This window comes from Castor canadensis, chromosome 2 (assembly GCF_047511655.1).
Source record: "Castor canadensis chromosome 2, mCasCan1.hap1v2, whole genome shotgun sequence".
In the NCBI taxonomy this organism is placed as follows: Eukaryota; Metazoa; Chordata; class Mammalia; order Rodentia; family Castoridae; genus Castor; species Castor canadensis.
Genome location: NC_133387.1, coordinates 171,093,501 through 171,115,915, shown reverse-complemented (window position 1 = coordinate 171,115,915; position 22,415 = coordinate 171,093,501). Strand labels below are relative to the sequence as shown.

General features: G+C 38.0%; 1 protein-coding gene across 9 annotated transcripts in view; it reads right to left on the bottom strand.

Moving 5' to 3' along the window:
• Cdon (cell adhesion associated, oncogene regulated) overlaps positions 1-22,415 on the bottom strand; it is an 89,306-nt gene that overhangs the window by 54,038 nt on the left and 12,853 nt on the right. For all 9 annotated transcript variants that reach the window (XM_074066407.1, XM_074066406.1, XM_074066408.1 and 6 more), the window contains exon 2: positions 220-355. In XM_074066407.1, the coding sequence (XP_073922508.1) occupies positions 220-295 (76 nt within the window). In that variant the 5' untranslated portion in view covers positions 296-355. The remainder of the gene's footprint in view (positions 1-219; positions 356-22,415) is intronic.

The window sequence follows — 22,415 nt, the reverse complement described above, 5'->3', positions numbered from 1 at the left end:
ATTGGAGAATATTTTTAAGACCCCCTTCTCTTAGGGAAGCACCCCTAAGAGATCCTTACCTTGCTTAATTAAGTTTTTAGATCACATAGCTGATCAAGCAAATCTTAGAAAGATCTTTAGAAACTGCCATTATTGGCAAAATATTGCAGTCAAGATTTTTTCTTCATAGGATCAACACAGAGAAAAGCTTCAGTCCAAACCCCACCATTCTCCTCTTACCTGAACTCACAGAAGAACACAGAATCACAAGAATAACATATAGCAATGTTCCTAAGGATCCAAGATCTGGATGCATAGCGCCCAATTGCAGAAGCAGGCAGGACAGATTTCCAGACAAAATCCAGGTCTTGGCTCACTAGAAAGCATTTAAAAAAAAGAGAGAGAAAGAAAATCTAAACCATAAAATGATTGAAATTATTAATCTGGACAATTGGAGTCATAAACAAGATGGCAACCCTCGACTTTGACAGCTCTGTATAAAGTGCATCAAATCCTAGGCACTGACTGATCCACGCTTTCCAAGTCACATAGGGATCGATCTATACACACTAGAGTTAGAAGTTTTGCTCACTCTCCCTTTTATTAGAATGCCTTTTATTATAGATAACTAATCATTCTAAATGAATGTATTCAACTGCCCGAGTACATTTCAAGTTATACCTCTCACCAGCATCTAAACACAACCAACATGTATTCCTCCTCTATATTCCCCGAAACAGCAATGAAAACAACAAAATCACAGCTGACACTTACAATGTGCTAGTCCTTCTAATATACTAATTTAATCTTCACAAGAACCCTATGACATAGGCGCTACTAGTTCCCTTTCCTTTTTTCAAATGGGAACCTCAGACTTGTGAATTGTTGAAACAGAAAGAACATCAAGTGCAGAACTGTGTTGGAATTGAACTTAGCACTCCATGGTAGGAGTGCTAAGAGTGATAAGGGATGAAAGCAGAGGGAAAAGCTGAGTGAGCAAATCCAGCACTGAAGGCCAAGGTTCTGAGACTTACTCTAAACACACCAGAAAGCCCTCTGAGGGCTTGGAGAAAGAAAGTGACATGATCTCATTTGTTTTAAAAAGATCACCAACTGATGGAAGACACACAAAAGTGAGACGGGTGTAAAAGAGGAAGAGCAATCAGGAGATACTGTAGCACCCCCAGGAGACGAATGAGGGCATGGTGGGTGAGAACAGCTGGTTGTTAACTATGGAAACAGTGAAAATCAATTGGATTCAGAACTCTCATACAAAGTACTATCGTTTGAACTCAGGACCTCACGCTTGCTAGGTGGTTGTTCTACAACTTGAGCCCTTTTTGGCTTTTTAGTCATTTTTCAGGTAGGGTCTCTTTTTGACCAGAGCTGACTTCAGATTATGACCTCCTACCTTTATTATTTATTATTTGCTTTAAAAAAAGTAGTGAAAAAAATCTCAGCGTCATCTTTAACCCTAGCATACGACTTACTTTACAGCTGCCTTTTAAAGTTATACAGCTCATTGTTGCTACCTAAATACTATCACACAGGAGTCTCCTTTAAGTCTGTCTTTCTATTGGGTTCTCTTAACATGTTCTCAGTTGATTCTGGAAGTTGGAATGTACTGATGGCCATCAAAGGCATTTACTAAATATTTGTTGACCTAGCTTCCTTTTATTCATGGCAAGCTTGCTCAATTTGTTGGAGAACTATGATAATGAGAACACAGAGTTGTCTTCTGTTGTTTACAGTTCAGATGGTTTGAAATAAAAGTCAACAGCCATCAAGAGAACATCAGATGAAACTTCATCAATGAACATCACAAACCACACAGAAGGTGAGAGATGCACAAATCAGAGCAGAGCCACTGGCACTACTGGAAAACCACTCAATGCCATGTCATTTTCAAAAACGGAAATCTTTGGGCTGGAGGCATGGCTCAAGTGGTAGAGTGCTTGCCTAACAAGCATAAGAACAAAGCCCCAAGTTTGAACTCCGGAATCAAAAAATAATAACAAAAAAGGAAATCCTTAGAGATATTAGTGTTATTGACATTTAACTGGTAATTTATTAGAAAACCAAACACACACACCCCTTCTACATTGCTCTGGCAGATGAACAACTTTGGCCAAGATTATCACAACTAAACAAGGTTCCCATCTGGCCTTATTATGCATGTCATCTCTGTCACCCACAGGAATTTACCTTGGAGAGACAACACTCCTTTCCACCTCAACACAGTTGTCATCCTACCCTCCTCTGACCTTCTCTTCTAAGCTGGAAATACTGGCCATCAGAGGAAAGATCCACAGTAAGAACAAACCAATTCACTCCTTACCACACGCCACTTTGGCACATCGTTTGCCAAAAGTTGTTTGACCTCTGCTCCTACATATGTAGCACGACATACTTTCATATAAAAATTAAAAACAGAATTCTGACTTAAGTCACATCAGATGGAACAGAATTCTGATTGAAATCACATTGTCATTTTCTAGACTACAGTGTTTATCTCAATTATAACTTTTTTAAAAAATCCGGTGTTGTAACATAATGCCTGGTATTATTTTAAACACAATATTCAAGATTTTCCCCACATATTTGACAATGACTATGTTACTTTTCTAAGTGGAAAATTGTTAACAGAAAGCTTCTACAAATATTCATTGATTTTTAAAAGGTTACATATTCAGTTTACAATGTGGTAAAATACACAAGTGTATTTAAGAAAATTAAACATGACAATTCCACCACCTACAGATAATATTTTGATGCACTTCCCTCTAGTCCTTTTCATATATGTATATATTTACATAATTGAGATCTTAACACATGTAAACTTTATGTTCAATAATTTACTATCTAATGATCATTTTTTCCTTTTTAAAATCCTTCATGAACAGCTGCAATACTCTATTGGATTGATGCATTTTAATCTACTTAACCTTTTGGATAGTTAAGCTACTTTTTAATGTGTGTGTGTGTGTGTGTGTGTGTCTGTGTGTGTGTACTTTTTTTGCTATTATAGGTAATGCTGCCATGAATTTTATTGCTCATAAATCTTTAGCCACCCTTCAAATTATGTCCTTAGGTTAGATTTTGAGAAGTAGAATTACTGGATTAAGGAGTACAAACATTTTTAAGACTCAATATATATCATCAAGTTGTTTCCCAAAAAGAAGCCACCAGTCTGCAACCCAACCCCCAATAATCACCATCAGCATATGAGGATAACTTCCCCATCAGAATATGGCATAGATCTTTACACTATGAAAAGCAAACTGTGGTTATAAAACATGACTAAGCAATTAATTCAAGTACTTAGTAAGGCATGAAGCAAAGTTCACTGTCTAATCTATTAGAAATTTTTCCACCAACATCCTAAACTTAGATAAAAGTAATGCAAAATGAGTCAAAGTTCTGAACACTGCTGCCACAGGTCAATCTCTGACATTCCAATTACAAAAAAACAAGATGCAACATCTGCTTTTTACCCCAAATCCCTTACAAAGTAGAATAAGGGGTTACTATTGTTATACTGTGTGGTTTTACTTAGTAAACATGTATTTCTCTAAAAATAAATTTGTATGCAAAAACTGCTGACACTTCATGGGAAATTTGCTGGCATTCATACCATAAATTGCTATGCATTACAAAGCTATATGCTCCCTTCCCTACTGCTTTTCTTGTCTATACACCATAAACACATATATATCACAGGTGTATACAGACACATACACATATAGATGTATACCTTTAATTCCCTAACTTGTAGAGGTAGTTAAATAACTTAAACTGGGCTCACTTCCTTATTTTAGGCTTATCTCACTCACTGGTCTTAGAAGGAATCTAACTAGGCAAAAGTTCTTCCTTCTCCCAGCTCCTTCATATCTTTAGGTGAAATTCAAGGCCATCCTTAAATCCACTGCAGTTCTGAGTGGCTGATCTAAGTATCTGAGAAGATGCTTAGTAATCAATTCGCTACCAGGAAAGCCCCTGGTAGGACAGTCTCTCCAAGGAAAAGATTGTAGAGTGCCCCCACCCCACAAAAAATTGAGCAGGTAAGTGCAGTATTCCATGAAACCTACAAGCCCAGACAACTCTTTTCCCCAGGCTGAGGAAATCTTTGGAGAGCTTCCCACTTAGGTCTGACAGAGTGATGCTTCTTTAATTTCTGTTGTTACAAAGAAGAGCTGGTATTTCCTAAGTTATAGAGCTTTCACCTTTACCTCCCATTTACACAGAAGGCAATCTGTGGCATGTAACAAACAGTACTTTATATGCCATCCCAAGCTTAGGAGCATTTCTGCCCAGTGATAGAAAGCAAGCTAAAGGTATTCCTGATCTTAGAGTAAGAAAGGAAATACTTCCCTAACGTTTACTTAACTCATTGTTCAGGTTGTGAACTTACTGCTTTTATAACCCCTTTTCAACATGCTGCCAGAATAATCCTTTGGGAAAAGTTCTTCCTGAATTTTTAGGTTTGATTACTTTGTTTTTGAAGCTTTGCCCTTACTTTCCTAAGAATAACTCAGGCTCTTTCTGAATTATCCCCCTCCCTAGACTCCTAGAACATACTTTCTCATAACTTTGTTTTTCGAGTTTAGGGAATAACTGTCATTAATTTGTGAACAAAAATTTGGCTTTGGGGTCAGCACAGTTCATCATAATAGAGAATTCCTGAAGTTAGTTTTCTTTTTAAAGGAATCTCATTCTGCATGAAACATGGTGATTTACTTCTTTTTTTAAAAAAAAGATTATTACTTTCAAACAATCTATTTCAAAAGATGCTATTTACCAATTGGTGAGAAAAACTGTAGTAACCAAAACAAAAACTAAAATATGCCCACATAAAAATTCATGATTAAGTGCAATCAAGATTAATCCAGCATAGTTTCTATTAGGGAAGTCAAATGCCCAATATACTTTGTTTCCTGAGACAGGGTCTCATTGTATAGCCCAAATAGCTTCAAACTCAATCTTCCCACATCCACCTCCCAAGGTTCCCCTCTTGCTTCCAGGCAGAACCTGTTCTGCATTTTTCTCCAGTTCCGTTGAAGAGCAGACGTAAGCAATAATAAGAAAAACATAGCATTTTTGCTAGTTGAGATAAGGACAGCTATACAGAGAGATTCCTAGCATTGCTTTCATGTACAAATGTGCTGCAACCCAGGTTGATTCATCTCTAACTGATCTTTACACTGGTTCCTGATCCCCTTCTTGTGTTGACCTCTGTCGCTTTAAGGTTTCTGTATTAGTTCCTCTGGAGTGGGGACATCAAATGCTTTCATGTTTTGGGTTTTCTATCTAACCCCGTACCTCCCTTATATGTTCTCCCCATGTCACATGACCCAAGTCCTACAATATTGCTGTATTTGCCCTAGATCTAAAGTCCACATATGAGGGAGAACATACAATTTTTGGTCTTCTGAGCCTGGCTAACCTCGCTCAGAATGATGTTCTCCAGTTCCGTCCATTTACTTGCGAATGATAAGATTCCATTCTTCTTCATCACTGAGTAAAATTCCATTGTGTATAAATACCACATTTTCTTAATCCATTTGTCAGCAGTGGGGCATCTTGGTTGTTTCCATAACTTGGCTATTGTGAATAGCGCTGCAATAAACATGGGTGTGCAAATGCCTCTGGAGTAACCTGAGTCACATCCATTTGGGTATATCCCCAGGAGTGGGATTGTTGGATTATATGGCAGATCTATGTTTAGATTTTTAAGAAGCCTCCAAATTTTTTTCCAGAGTGGTTGCACCAGCTTGCATTCCCACCAGCAGTGTACAAGGGTTCCTTTTTCCCCCCATCCTCGCCAACACCTGTTGTTAGTGGTGTTGCTAATGATGGCTATTCTAACAGGGGTGAGGTAGAATCTTAGTGTAGTTTTAATTTGCATTTCCTTTATGACTAGAGATGGTGAGCATTTTTTCATGTGTTTTTTGACCATTTGAATTTCTTCTTTTGAGAAAGTTCTGTTTACAACTTGGGTTGTAACACATTTGTACATGGAAGCAATGTAAGGAATCTCCCTGTATAGCTATCCTTATCTCAACTAGCAAAAACGCTTTGTCATTCTCATTATTGCTTATACTTTCTCTTCAACAAAATTAGAGATAAGGGCAGAACAGGTTCTGCCTGGAAGCGAGGGGAGCTGGGGGGGAAAAGGGAGTTGGCGAGGAGGGGGGGGCATGGATCAGGGAGAAATGGCCCAATGTATGCACATGTGAATAAATGAATAAAAAAGTCATAAGTGCAATGAGAAAGTAAAAAAGTATTAAGAGTTCAAAGCAATGAAACTCATCTTTTAGTGTACAAATTTCTGAAGCATGCCTACTATGTGCTGTTGTGGGAGCATGAACAAATAAATCCTGGTGATCGCCACATGGGGCCTGTGGTCAGGTAAGAGACAAGTGCAGGAGAAGTCACAATACAGACTTATGTAGCATAGCAACTTTTCAGATAGCAACTGCATGCACAGTTATTCCATGTTTGGGATGGCTTCCTTTTATCCAGCATAACTTTTTCAGTAAGAAACTAAAACAGTCTAAAAAGTGATACTTTTGACATGATAGCTTCAGGCAAAAACAAACTTATCACTTATGTGATACCATGATTTTAGTCAAAAAGCATCATGTAGAAAAAAATGGAATTGCATGCTATGTTTGGATGCCCCCTCACCCTAAACAGGGTGTTTGTGGACAAATGCCAAGAGAGCAGAAGAACAGTGAAAGTTTTCTCCTGATCTTGCCTCAAAGTGTTTTTCTCTGGTGAACTTTTTTTTTTGAGGGGGTGTAACTGGAGTTTGAACTCAGGGCTTCCCACTTGCAAAGCAGGTGCTCTACTGCTTGAGACATACTTCCAGTGCATTTTGCTACGGTTATTTTAGAGATGGAGTCCCATGAACTAGTTGCCCTGGCTGGCTTAAAACCTCGACCCACCTGATCTTAGCCTTCCAAGTATCTAGGATTACAGGCATAATTCACCAGCTATAACCTTTTTAAAGTGCAATCTGAACACAAGACAGCTAAGAGTGATAAAAAGACTTCTACCTAAAAGTCCATTTCCAACCCTCCACCACCTTGGAAGGACTTCACCAGCCACCAACCTCGTCTTCTCTTCCTCTTCACAAGCCTAATTAACTCAGTGCATTTTATTCAAGAACAAACTTTTTGTTAACTTCCACAATACTTGTTTTCACTTCCTAATGGATATATTTTCCTATCTGTGAAAACTGACTTTAGGACTAGTCATGGCTCAAGTGGTAGAGTGCTTTCTAGCAAGCATGAGGTCCAGAGTTCAGCCCCCAGTACCAACACCACCAACAACAAAAACTGGCTTTGGGATGGAAAATGTAGGATTTTTTCATTAAAATCAATAATGAAACTCATTTGAAGTTTTTAGGAAATAATAGTTTTCTGGGATTGAGCCACAAAATAAAGCAAATACAGGTGCTATAAGAAAAAATAGAAGGCTCACATGTAACCTAGACTTCTAAAGGAAATGAAATCAGATGGATAAATCTGGGGAATGGAGTAAAGGGAGGGAGGAAGAGGAACAGAAGGGAGGAAGTCCAAGCAGAAAGGAGAGTGCCCGCAGAATCAGAGGTAGAAAAATCAAGGGAGATGGGCTGGAGAGGAGTAAGAACAGGGATAATACGTCCTGAGGGGTAAGGTCACACAGGTGGACAGACACTAGAGCATACTGAAGAATATAAATCATGCTGAGGTGTGGCTCTTATCCTGAGAGAGAATGAAAGGCTTTTCTGCAGGCAAAGACAAGCTCTGACCTGTACCCTTGAAAAACCATTTGCACTGCAATGTGGAGAATGACTGGAGACAAGTTAGAAGACCGTGGGGATCTGTATTAGAGAAATAACAGGAGAAGTTTAAGATTAAAAAAACCTTTAAAACATGGACATATTTAAAAGATGTCAGAGGGAGGCTTGATAGGACTTAGAGAGTGAATGATTTGGACTGGGAAAGAATGCACACTTAAACAATGTTGGCAGCCACTCCTCTGTCCACTTCCCTGTTTCCCCACTGCTTTGACTAATGGAGTGTACCTGAGGGTGTGAAGATAGTGAGTTGAACTGGACATAAGTGGGAATCTAAGAAAGAAATCTGGCCAGCCAGCAGAAAAAAGCTTGAAGTTCTTAACAGACATTTGGGGGGCAGATGGAAACTTAGGGGACACCAGCATGCTGAGACAAGAGGACTGAGAATTTAAGGCCAGCATGGCTACACAGTAAGACCCTGTCTCAAAATAAAAAATAAAGGGCTGGGATGTAGCTTGCATGAGGCCCTGGGTTCAAATCCCGGTACTGAAGGAGAAAAAAATAAGATATCACATTTGAAGGAATAGGAACTCCTCATTAAAATTAGCCACACTACCAATACTACTAATGACAAAAAAAAAAAAATTAAAACAAAAAGGGAAAGACAGAAACTGATATTCCAGGGATGGAATCAAACACTCAGACTTTTAAAAAATGAAATTCTGAAACATCACTACATCTTACACTCATAGACCTTCCAGAAATATACAGATTATGGACATCCTGAAGATGTCCATTCCTCCATGATCACTAAAGGCCAGTGACAGTTCACGCTGTCCACATGGGGCTCTCAAAATGAGTTAACAGCTGGCATACATCCCTCAGTGATTTTTCAGGACAGCCAGAGGAGGGCCAGGAAAGGAAAGACAAAGAAAGTGCTATTATTAGTTGCAAGAAGCACACCACCTAAGAGTGTGCTATTTTCTGAGGGTTGTGTGGGTTCTTTGAAAAACTATAGAATCCCTTAAAGCAGTCATGTGCAATTGACAGTGATGTATTTTCTGACCTGCTGCAAAGCTCTGAGTCAAGAGGAGGAACATATCAGTCTTGCAAAAGGAGAACTGCTGGATCTCAAACTCTGTAATGGCAGGACTCTTCTTGCCAGAGTAAAGCCCTCTCGTTTTGAAATGCAGAAGACTGCCCACTCCACTAGTACTTATTAATGACTATGTTATTATTCAAATCAACTTTATAAAAAAAAAAAAAAGCCAGCACCCACAGACTTTACCACCCTCCCCCAACTTCTCCTGAGTCTCAGTCAAGTCAACCAAGCATACAAACGGCCCTGTGCCTGCAAAAGCATGTCCTTTCACTGAGAACCACCAAAAGTAGAAGGAGAAAATGGAAGTGACTTGGAGTTATGGCACCGAAAAGGCCAAGTGAGCAAAGAAATAATCAACTCCACATGAGCCACTTCAGCACCAACACAATGAAAAGGGCCTAGGTCTAACCCCAGGAAAGGTCACAGGGATCAAGGGTCACAGCAGAAAAAAGGCAACAGTGAGGGGCTGCCAGCTGCAACAGGCATCAATGTGGTCCTAATTACACTCCAAAAGAGAGGTCTGAGAGCTGAGTTAGGCTCTATTCACAATATTTGTGTGTTTTTTTAAAAAGACAAGTCAAGTGCTCTGTTCCACTCTAACAGACTTCTTTCTGCCTATTGAGCACAGGAAACCAAGAATTGTGGAGGTAAGATAACCCTGGCATCCATGGTGAATTGTGCAGGAACATTATGATACAAATGATGAAATGCTAAGAAGTAACTTGGGAGAGATTATTGAAAAGGAAACTATTTTCCTTTTAAGACTACTTTGCAAGTACAGCAGAGTCAACGCTTGCTGCAAATCCAACCTTCAGTAGATTTTCAAGTTTGTCATTGGCATTACCATTATGGGAAAAATCAACAGTTATGGTAACCAAAAAAAAAGCAAATGCTAAATGCAAAAATCTGACATTTGCTAAGAACTAGCTAAACTTAAACAGACTGATGCTGTAAAAATGTTGTTAGACACTTGGCTAATCTTCTTTGACGAAGCATGACCAGGAGGAATATGGAAACATTTTAAAAAAAAAAAGGTCAGATAATATAATTCATGTTGTTGTTTAAAAGCCCATTGCTTTGCTTAGACCTTATGAAATGATGCATTATACTGATTTAAGTATAGGACTTTCCTTGGCAATTATAAGACTTACCCTTATGGGGTTCGGTTTAGATTTCATTTTAATAACGAGAAAAACTCAAGAAGAAACTAACTTCCACAAAGTATACTCTAATATATACATTATATATATATTTCCCAAATATATATATTTGGGAAACAGCAAATAAGAAAAAAAAAGAGAGACAGAGAGAGAGAAATCTTGCAAAAGTATCTTGGCTGCAAATAAACTTGAATCCATGCCATCTCCACACTGAGTCTATCACAATGACTTTTATCAAGCTACCTGTTAAGTTAGGACCCTCCTGGAGATCTGGAACATGCTGATAGGCATTTGCAAGTAACCCATTCCATCGTTAACTGGGCTGTAGAAAATAGAAAAGTCCACAGTTCTTTGGAGTCCCTGCTTTGCTCAAATTGGTGATGAGAATTAGGTCAGACACAACTTCATCAAATCTGTCATCCCACCATGGAAGAGTGGCTATACAAAGATAATGGGGCTCTTCAGGCACATTCAAAAGTTGACACACAAGTCAATCACAGATTACTATGGAGTTGGTACATAACTGGCACAAACTGACTGATAAGTCTAAATGCAAATAAAAGCACACAGTGGCCTATACCAAGAAAACCTGCACCCCAGAAAATCTTACATCAGTGACAGGCAGTTAAAATCAAAGTAATAACTGGGACACAATGCCTTGGTGAGTAAGAACACAGAAAAACAAGTCAATTAAGATCATAATGTCTTTGAAAACAGTGCAATACAGTGTGAAGCAACAGTCCAGCTGGAAGAGCCTGAAAAGTCATCCTTGGCATTAGGTCCAGCCTATCTACCGGAAAGGAAGCAAAGTTTGCTATAACAACTCTGTTAGGTTGAACCTGTACCAACCCGCAGCTGCTGCATTGTAACACTACACTGGGCAACCGTAAACACACACACACACACACACACACACACACACACACACACACACACACACACACACCCTGGGAAAACCACAGCAGCAGATAGACCCAACCTGGAAGAAAGATAAACTTAGTCCAATGATGCTTCTCTGTGCAGAACTTTTCTGAAAATTTTTGCTAAACATTTTCAGTAGCAACATGTAAGAGACATAAAAACCATTCTCATTATGATCATACCTGATTTTTAACCCCATACAGTCTTAACACCAATATTATCCCCCTATTTATTCATTAATGGCTATTTCCAAAAAAAAACCAATACCAAAATTTTTTAAAACTTTAAAAAATTTTGCCATAACCAGTAAATCCTAAAAGAATTCCAGATTTCTTTCTTTTTTTTTTTTTTTTTTAGTTTCTTTTATTTATATGTGCATACAATGTTTGGGTCATTTCTCCCCCTTTCCCCCGGCTCCCTCCCTTTCCTCCCCGCCCCCTCCCTTTCTCCCCTACCCCCTTGCTACCTGGCAGAAACTATTTTGCCCTTATCTCTAATTTTGTTGAAGAGAGAGTATAAGCAATAATAGGAAAGACCAAGGGTTTTTGCTAGTTGAGATAAGGATAGTTATACAGGGAGTTTACTTGCATTGCTTTCCTGTGCGTGTGTTACATTCTAAATTAATTCTTCTCAAACTGACCTTTTCTCTGAACTCCAGATTTCTTAACACAAAAACAGCAATGTGAAACTAAATAGTTTTCCAAGGTAACTGTGTTTTAAGGGCATAATTCTAAAGTTGTTTATATTTCACTACACTCATATTTCAGAGTTTTACAGTAACGGGCATATACAACACTTGCAGAATACACTTGTAAGTGTTGATACATGTATATACCCTTGTAGGTTTTTACTCCTCTTGAAAGAACTTGTCATTGTCCACTTTCATGTATAACATGAGGGTTTTCTGCTTCATTTTGTTAGTTTTTTAGTGAGTTTCTTTAAACTTACAACTTTATCCTTTATCTAATATCATGACTAATGCAGATCTGAGAATATATAAGAAAACTGTGGATTGGATCCTTAGTTTAATTTTCTAAGATCTCTTTATTCAACCCATTTTCTAAGGACAGGTATGAATGGGGTTGCAATCTGTTGCCTACAAACTGAAAAGGGCGGGTTTCCATTCATTTCTATAATGAAATGTATTAAGGTCTGTCTCAGTCTATTTTCAGCTACTATAGCAGAATACCTAAGACTGGGTATTAGAGATCTACTGGGTTTAGTTATGGAGGCCAGGAAACCCTAGAGCTTGGCACTGGCACCTGATAAAAGCCTTTGTGCTATGTCATCACCCCATGGAGGAAGGGCAAGACAGCAGAAGAGCAACAACATATCAAGCTTACTTTTCTTGTTTTGGCAGTACTGGGGTTTGAACTCAGGGCCTCATGCTTGTTAGGCAGGCGCTCTACCACTTGAGTCCCTCTGCCAGCCCCAAGCTTACCAGGAGCCCTGTCCCTGGATAACTAAGCCACCTCATGACAATGGCATTAAATCCACTTATGAGGGCAGAGCTTTCACACTGCAATCACCTGTCAGGGGTCACCTCTCAACACCACTGCATCGGAGATTACTTCCCCACATACGAACCCTGGTGAACATACTCAAACCAAAGTAAGTATCCATACTCGAGGAACTAGGTGAAAAACAGAAGGGTGGAAGGTGGAGAGACAAAGTAGAAAGCAGGAGACCTTGACCACATTTCCTAAAATGCTAAATCTCTGACATTTTTACTCTTGTATTACATATAAGCTACATAATTTAAAACTTTTTGCTATAAACCTTTTTCAAAAAGGAGCCAGGTGCCAGTGGCTCATGCCTGTAATCCTAACTACTTCAGAGGCTGATATCCAGATGGGGTTTGAGAACAACCCAGACAAATAGTTTGTGAGACGCCCCATCTCCAACGTAACCAGAGCAAAATGGACTGGGGGTGTGGGTCAAGGGGTAGAGTGCTTACTTTGCAAGCACAAAGTCCTGAGATCAAACCCCAGTCCCACCCCCAAAAAAATTTCAAAAAGGAACAGAACTTTGTAATTTTTAAAAAATTAGTGGCACAGGCTTGTAATCCCAGCTACGGTGGAGGCAAAAGGGGCTAAGGACATGCCTCAGAGGGCAAGCACCTGCCTAGCAAGCACAAGGCCCTGAGTTCAAACTCCAGTACCACCAGGGAAAAAAATATATGTGTATACACATACAAAACAAAATTATTAGTTGGTGGTCTAAGTTGATTTATTTCCTTTTCCTCAACAATGATACTCAGAACATTTACTAATAGTGTGGTATAGCTTCTGTCTGCAAGGGAAAAAAAAGCTTCACAATTTTTCCAGCTTAAAAGAATTCTATGACAAACATTTTATAACTGCTGTATTTACATGAAAGAATCCCCTAAAAGCCTGTATTGGTCACTTACACTGTATTTTGCCTCATCTTTAGCAGACTCCAAAAGCTTCACTAACGAACAAGGAAGGGGAGGAAAGGCAAAAGTATCCAAAATCAACAAAACTTTAGCCCTAAAAAATGAACCTCAGCACTTCAGTGTGTGAGTGAGAACGAGTGCATGTGTTCACTCAAAAACACAGCTAAGTTGAAAAGAAAAAAAATGCGGGCAATGTGAAGTTCACGGTTTCATAGCAAGAACTTGAAAGATGGCCCCTCACTTTATATTCAGGTAAAGAAACTGGAGAAACTTTCTTCCTTTGTAAAAAATGCCATCTACCACTTCATAGTCAAACCATCAACGAGGAATTCAGAGAATTCTGGAAACACTGTCAGAAATGTGTATACAATGGAAAACATAGGTCTTCTTGAAGACTCAGTGTGTATACTAAAAAAAGAATCACTGGTTATGAACAAAAAGCATTATCAATTTGAAAACTACTTAAGTGGGAAAAAAAGGAGGCTAGATTTGATTGGGGCATGCTATATGCATATATTGGAAATATCACACTGAACCCCATTAATATTTGTAATTAATATGCTAATAAAAATTAAAAGACAAAATTAGTTTTCAAAATAACAAAAAGAAAATGATTTAGACATCGAGCTTTCCAAGAATTTATGTTTAAAATGTTTCATCACTCCACATCATCATCTCCTTTTTCTCCTCCTGGCTTCCCTGCCAACCTAAGTAAGAACCTTAAGAGTGAGGCCCAGATGGCAGGTGTGGGTGTTCCAGAACATCAAATATTATTGTTTATCTGAATTACAATCTTTGCTTGAACAGCCTCAGGGTGCAAATAAAACATACTAGTAATTAAAATAACCAGCAGCAGTACTAATAAAACATCTAAAAAGCAGCTTTTATAGAGAGGAAGGCTTTTTAGGGGCTTGCCTCCTAACCTCAGCATATGGAACAATGAATGTGCTCTTAAAACTAGCTAGAAAGATGAAATGTCAACTTAAATCTGTGGCCAGAGAGAGAACTGTACTTGATATTTGGGCATAAATCTTATACATGGAGAATCATCCAGCCTGAGAAATAACAAAGAAAGCATATCTCAATGCAGACAACCAAATGTTGATAATTTACTAAATTTAAACTACAGCAATGGTTCAGACTTTGGGATGTTGGTAACCAGACGATTTAGATGAAACACCTGGGTGCTAGGGGTGTCGCTCAGTCATAGGGTGCTTGCCCAGTATGTGTGAAGCCCTGGTACTACTCCCTGGTACTAATCCCTAGTACTACAAAGTAATAACAACAGTACTAGTAATATTAATAAGTATATGTCTTGTGTATGGTTGCCCAAAGTTTTCCAAGCAAGAATATTAAATTTTAGCCAGGTGCTGGTGGCTCACACCTGTATCCTAGCTACTCAGCAGGCAGAGATCAGGAGGATCGCAGTTCGAAGCCAGCCTGGGCAAACGGTTTGTGAGACCCTAACTTGAAAAGCCCATCACACACACACACACACACACACACACACACACACACACACACAGAAAAAGGACAGGTGGAGTGGCTCAAGGTGTAGGCCATGAGTTCAAACCCCAGTACCACAAAAATAATAAGATTTTTTTTAATTAAAACTGATATTCACTATCATTGTTTCATTCAAACACAGCAAAAAAGGTTGAGTAAGAAATCATTTCAGAATAAGTTTGGCCTTAGGAAACATTCACTACATGTCTTTTAGTTGGTTGTTTCTCATTTTATTCCAGATAACTATAAAATCTTTAACAAAACTCATGTTTGTTTGAAGATCAATGTTAAGGAACAACTAATCTAAAGACTTACATTTTCACTGTCTTAAAACAGTACCACTGTAATAGCTCAATACTACAGATTTCATTAAGAAATAAACTAAGTCATCTTTCCCTTACATATCCCATATCTTTTTATCCTCAATGTCAGTGTTACTACACTCAATAGCCATAGGTCTTTGCCACCAAAAAAAAAAAACCCAACTTGTACCAGAGTCCCATCCCTTATCTTCACAACTATCTTTCCCCCCAAAATAGGCCAAATGTTTAGACTTTGCAGAGAAGCTGGAGCTTCAGAGGCAGAATTTATCACCTCCAACCCTACGTTCCACTCAAAAAAGTCTCAATTACCCCTTGCTCTCTCTACAAGCTACTCAAAAACGTCAAGTTTTAGAACTTTCCTTCTGTAGTAATAGCCATGGTTTTCATTTTAATCTAATTTCTCATGTGTAATAATTGCTGCTAAGAAGAAGCCAAGAAGTAAAAGTACAGAATTTGATTTTGCCCGACTCACTATACTATGGGGGGAGGGGGGAAGCCCTAAACCAGATTATTTTCAGGTCACATAAATGATGTGTGTGTGTGTGTGTGAGCATTTTAGGGGGGCAGGGAAAATTCCTGCGCCTTCCACTTAATTTTGCATGAGTCTACCCTAAAAATAAAGTTCATTTTCAAAGAATTTTGTGGTGGACCCAGATTAACCACTTTTTTTCAGGTGCATGATGGTAGACATTGTGCCTGTTTGGCCATCACTATATATCTGGGAACTCCTGGGAAATATCTTTCACAAAATAAATGCTTCATAAATTTTGATAAATGACAATGTAAGAAACTCAGCAATGTTTTCTGAGAATTATTTAGTTATTTACGAACTGCTGATTTAATATGTGAAAACTCATTCCAGTAAGAACACAACAATGATAATGGTAGAACATTATCAAACAGCTTTTTGAGAATTATAATTCATGTTTTACAATCTGATCACTAAGTCCACTTAGTCTTCTATGGAGAACATATGTTCTCATTTACTTACTCTTATGCAATTTCATTTATTTATCTATTTTATTTAGATAATGGTAGCCAATGGTTATATGACATATAATTTAAGGTAGGTACTAAAGTCAGGATGCCTAGCAAAGAATATGATTCAGCATTACAGGAAAAAAAAAAAAAAGACAGACCAAAGTGAAAATAGGTTGAATAATGGGTGTTATCAAAAGGCCCCTTTAAACCTAAGGAAAAGAAGACTCAACAGACATCAGAAGCACTACTACTTTGTTCACAAATAGAAATCAATCAGTAGTCTGCAAAACACTCACATGATCTTAAAAGCTCCAAAAGTATATGACCAGCAATGGATAAACAGAAATCTCTGTGTAGGACTGCTCTATAAAGATTTGTAGCCAAGCTACTCAGGAGGCCGAGATTAGGAGGATCACAGTTTGAAGCCAGCCCCCGGCAAATGGTTAGTGAGACCCTATCTCCAAAAAACCCATCACAAAAAAAAAAGAGCTGCCAAGTGGCTCAAGTGGTATGAGCACCTGCCTAGCAAGGTGCTCAAATGCCTGATTCAAATGCCAGTTCTGCCAAGGCAAAAAAAAAACTAGCCAAAACAAATACAGTATATTCATGATTATTGTCATATATATACCATTATGTTTCCTGCAACATGATATGAATTTACATATCAAAATCATGTAACAGCAAGCTCTGTTAAATCAAAATTCTACCGAATGATGATGTGAGCACTCAACAGGAGAAATTCAAATACTCTTTAGTAATACCATACAAATCAACTGGGTCAAACCACAAACGGTTCTATAAATCTTAAAATCATCAAGTCAACCTGAATTACCTCCTGCCAACATTTTTTGTTCTTGAATATAGTAAATAAGTAACTAAGGAAAATCAAGCACATTTATTAAGCAATTTGCCACAATGCTAATTTAATTTATACAGATACATGTGATGGATTATTCATTCCCTATCACTATCAGCCAATATCCATTTGCTGGTTTATCTAAATAAATTTCATCTTTCATAAGTAGGTATGAAATGAGGATTTAAAAATATTGTACAAGTATTTAAATCAGAGCTAACAAAGAAAGACTCAACCTCTTTAGTCAGTAACTCTCAGTCACTTTTCTGCCTTAGCACTGGAGTTACAACACCTTCCCTGTAGTAACTTGGGTCACTTAGAAATGATTTGAGGAGGTGGGGTTGCATACACGGCATGAAAAAATCTTGCAAAATACTTCTGAAAATCTACTCCACCCCTTCCTCTTCCTCCCACAAGTCAGAGAGTAATTGATTTATGTGGAAATATATGTGTGTGTGTATGTGTCTCTTATTAAACATGCCCTAAGAGATCAATTATGCCAAAGAATAACAGTAGCTGGTGTAAGTATTATTTTCATTTTACAAATGAGGAAAACGAAATGCAGGAAGCTCAGATAGTCTCTCCCATCCACAGATAATAAAAGACAGAGATGAGATTTGCCCAGATGATCCAGGGCTAAAACTCTCCCCATTATACACACAGCTTCCTGGATAAAAGAGCTTGTGTAGCTGCCCTCAGGTCCACTTGCTTTAGTGTGAATCCACAGCCAGTTCAAGTCTTGGTAGAATTCTTAAACTTGCCAAGATTCTGTTCTTTTCCTCTATTCTAATCTACACATAAGTTTTTGGAAGTATGAAATTCATGAAAAAAATTCACTGTTTTAGCACTGCTGATAAATTCTTGTGATCATCTGAATCAGACATATTCTGGATAATCAGACAAGGCCATGCAACAAGATTTTAGTGCCCAATTTGCATTTGGCAAATTGGAACCTATCAGGGACATGTGAAGATACTGTTAACTTTCAAACAAAGTTTGAAACTGGTAAAAAGAAAAGTGGGAGAAGTCAACTATCTTTGAACTCATGGCACCACTGGTATGACAAACTCAAAAAGCTTGTGATACAGCAGATGGGCTTACAGACCATTAGGAACATAAGTACTGCCCAGAGCCCATGTTAATATGGCTCAACAACATCCTACATAATAAACATGTTTCATTATTTTTTAAATTTTGGTATTATATATATTGAAGCATGCTTTTAAAGTGGCTGGTCCACAAAATAATGGATTGATGGTTAAAAACAAGTTAATTGAGCCATGTGTGGTGATGTACACATATAATCCCAGCTGCTCAGGAGGCTAAGGCAGGAAGATCACAAGTTCAAGGCCAGCTTGGAAAACATATCAAGAGCCTATCTCAAAAAACCAAAACATAAAAAAGTAAAAAAAAAAATGAAGACAAGTTCATTGTTAAAGAAAAAACAACGGGAATCATGCCTAAAATCAAAAGAATCAATTCAGGCAAATATAAAATAAGCAAAAATATCTTCCAAACATTCAACCAAATTTTAAAATTTGAATTTCCTCACTTTTATAATTTTTTCAATTACTACTTTGTAAACCCATGTTAATTTTATAATAAGCTCCAATTTATTTTGTACATAATTCAATGAGATTAATTTTGTCACCAGCAGTAGGATTTTATAAGAATTTTCCCTTTTGAGAAAGCCAAAAGCTATTTAAGTTTGAGCTACTCTTTAACAAAGCATGGGACATTCATTATCAGGTAAGACATGATGTTAACTAAAATGATACTGTAATTAAACACACAGCTATCTCATTAATCACACACAGTGTCACAAAACCTGGGTTGCGAATGGTGTTAAGGAATAAAATAAGAATTGTACTTTCAAACACAATATTCACATTCCCCAAAATCAAAAAGGCTAAAAAAGTCTTGTAAATGCTACCCAACCCCATAGCTACAAGACCACCACCCTACGAAAACTCTATAAATGCAATACAGCCAGCTTTATCCTCTACTTTATAGGTCCCAGATGGAATACTTTTTAAAAGTCTATGCATTGGTCGAGTTGTAGTACAATGTTTTTTCTTGAGTACCTGCTCAATGCCACTACAAAAATTACTATGCTTCTCTGTAAACCTGGATTTCTGTGAAACAAATTATTAGGCCAATCTGTGGGGAAGAAGAAAAGAATGGAGTCTCAATGCATACCTTAAAAATAGTTTTAAACATTTTTAAGATAAGCATCTCCTTTTTGGAGAAGTATAATTGTCACTACAGAAAGACAGAACCTACAGGACAAAGAGGCAGTGATCAGCTGGAAAGCAGGGGCCAGGCCACCACCTGTCAGGTTCCAACTCCACAACTCCTCTGACTCTGGTTTTGTAGATCCCCCTCCACTACTAAATCTCAAATCTTCAAGAATCAGAACAATTTATACTTACTTATCCTGGCCAGCTAGGAAGAAAAAGGGGGAGAGGTGAGGGTTAAGGCAGGACAGATAAAAATACAGGGAAATTATATTTAATAAATTTTAAAAAGGACAGACTCACATTGGAACCAGGAAGTAAAAACTTCCCTCCCATCACCTCCTTTTATTTTTTATTTTTTTTTTCATTTTTCTTTTATTATTCATATGTGCATACAAGGCTTGGTTTATTTCTCCCCTGACCCCACCCCCTCCCGCTCCCCCCCTCAATACCCAGCAGAAACTATTTTGCCCTTATCTCTAATTTTGTTGTAGAGAGAGTATAAGCAATAATAGGAAGGAACAAGGGGTTTTGCTGGTTGAGATAAGGAAAGCTATACAGGGCATTGACTCACATTGATTTCCTGTGCGTGGGTGTTACCTTCTAGGTTAATTCTTTTTAATCTAACCTTTTCTCTAGTTCCTGGTCTCCTTTTCCTATTGGCCTCAGTTGCTTTAAGGTATCTGCTTTAGTTTCTCTGCATTAAGGGCAACAAATGCTAGCTAGTTTTTTAGGTGTCTTACCTATCCTCACCCCTCCCTTGTGTGCTCTCGCTTTTATCATGTGCTCATAGTCCAATCCCCTTGTTGCCATCACCTCCTTTTAGATGTTAAATTACAAAAATAAGGAGACAGAGAGGGGCTATTTGCATCTGCCTTTCCCTTTGAGATGTTAAAAAGCTGCAATGTTCCTTAAATGGGTAGAAATACAGAAAAATGAAAGGCACATCTAGCAAAAGGAAGTCCTAAAACACCTATCATCCCTGCATTTTGGACAGGCCTAGAGCACATTTTCATGCTTTAGAATAATAAAGCGCACCCATCTTGACCACACAGAGCCCCTGTCTAATGATTAGGGGTTGCTAGACTGACTTGATGATGTGTATTTCCCCAATGCACAGCATATAGAATCCACAAAGGGCCACCATTTTTGAGCTTGTCTCCTACCCCTGCACGCTTAACAGGAGGTGTTTTTTCTCTCTCTTTATATTTCTCCCAACTTTTATCCTGTTATACTAAAATAAATCCTTGCTAAAACTTCCTCCTTGTGAGACTCTCCTTTTTGTGTGGGAGACATCTTGAAATCCTGTTTTATGTTTGTGAATCTCAAGTATCTATGATTTTGTACAAAAACTGGGAAGATGAGGGAATTCCCTCATTTAGTAACAGGGTGAGAATGACAGTTGCACAACTGGACTGTCTCCAATCAAATACTTGCGTTTCATGACCCCATCCTACTCTATTTCTTGTTTTGAAGCAACCTCAAGGTGGGCAATTCATTAGTAGTCCAATGCTTCCCATCCCACTTAAATGCTTATCTACTCTGATCATAGGTAATATCAAAAGTAGAAATTTTTAAATAAGAGACATAACAATTCCACTCATATTTAAATATGCATTAAAAAAATTCTAGAAAGTACTGGGATTCCCCATATCTGATAACACTCATACTTTTGTACAGAAAATTATTACAGTAATCCCCTCTTATCTGTGGTTTTGCTTTTTGCAGGCAGAGTTATCTGTGGTCATCCCCAGTCCAAAAATATTAAATGGAAAAATTCTAGAAATAAACGATCCATAAGTTTTAAATTGCACACCATTCTGAGTAATGGAATAAAATCTTGCCCTGTCCTGCTCCATCCCTTCCCCTGCCCAGGACAGATCATCCATTTGTCTAGCAAACCCATGCTGGATACACTACCCACCTATTAATCATTCCATAGCTATCGGAGCATATAGTGCTAAGCTTCAAATAATCCTTATTTTACCTCATAATGGCCCCAAAGCAGAAGAGTAGTGGTGATGTTTATTCAAATATGCCAAAGAGATGCCATAAAGTGCTTCCTTTGAGTGAAAGGTGAGAGTTCTCAATAAAGAAAGAAAAAGTTCTCAATAAGGAAAGTAAGACATTTTGAGACAGAGGAAGACCACACTCACATAACTTTTATTACAGAATACTGTCATAATTTTATAAACACTTTTATATATGTACATATATAATTTTTTGGAGACAGGCTCTATTATGTAGCTGAGGCTGGACCCAAACTCGTGGTCCTCCTGACTGGCCTCCCGAGAGCTGGGATTAGAGGCATGAGCCTAATTTTCAATTAAAATTTATCAAGGGTACATAGGTAAAAGAGAAACACAATATATAGAGTTTGGTACTATTCACAGTTTCAAGCACCCACTAGGGGTCTTGGAATGAATTCCCTGCAGATAACGGAGGGACTACTGTACTAACCGAAAAGTTAGCAAAGTTTTCTGACAAAAATTATCCTCTGCTTTTAAGAACATGTCAATAAAGCTAAATATGAAGTATATCCTTATAAAATAAGTTTTGTTTTCCCAGTATTAAGTTGATATTTATACTCAATTTATACTCAATTTGGGTATATGGAGAAGGGAAGGGGAGAATAACAAAATTGAAAATTTGTAGCAAGAAAGTCAAGATAGTGTTTAATTGTCCGAGGATCCAGGAGTTTATCCAAAATTTCATCATTAGATAATACAGTGCTCACCTAGCCAGCTTTGCTAGGAGCCATGTCTTAACCAACCCAAGATCAAAAACATATAACCAATTTTAGTTTATTCCCACACGCATAGCTCCCCAAATTCTGTTTCCTATTCATTGTATTTTGCTCCAATAGCCTCTATTAAACTAGCTACCACATTCTATCAATTATGCTCCCCCAACACAATAATACCAATAGGATCAGCACTAGCCACAGCTCACATTCAATAAGCACCTAGCAGGGTGCCAACAATAGGCCATGATCCACAGCCCTACGAACCCGGCACTCCCACACACAGATGAGAAAACCAAATTCTCACTAGATAATGGTGGAATCTGTCTTTGGCCCTCAGTACTCTGACTCCACTATAATACACTGCCTCAAAATTACTAGGTTAAAGCTTTATTTATTTAAAACTAA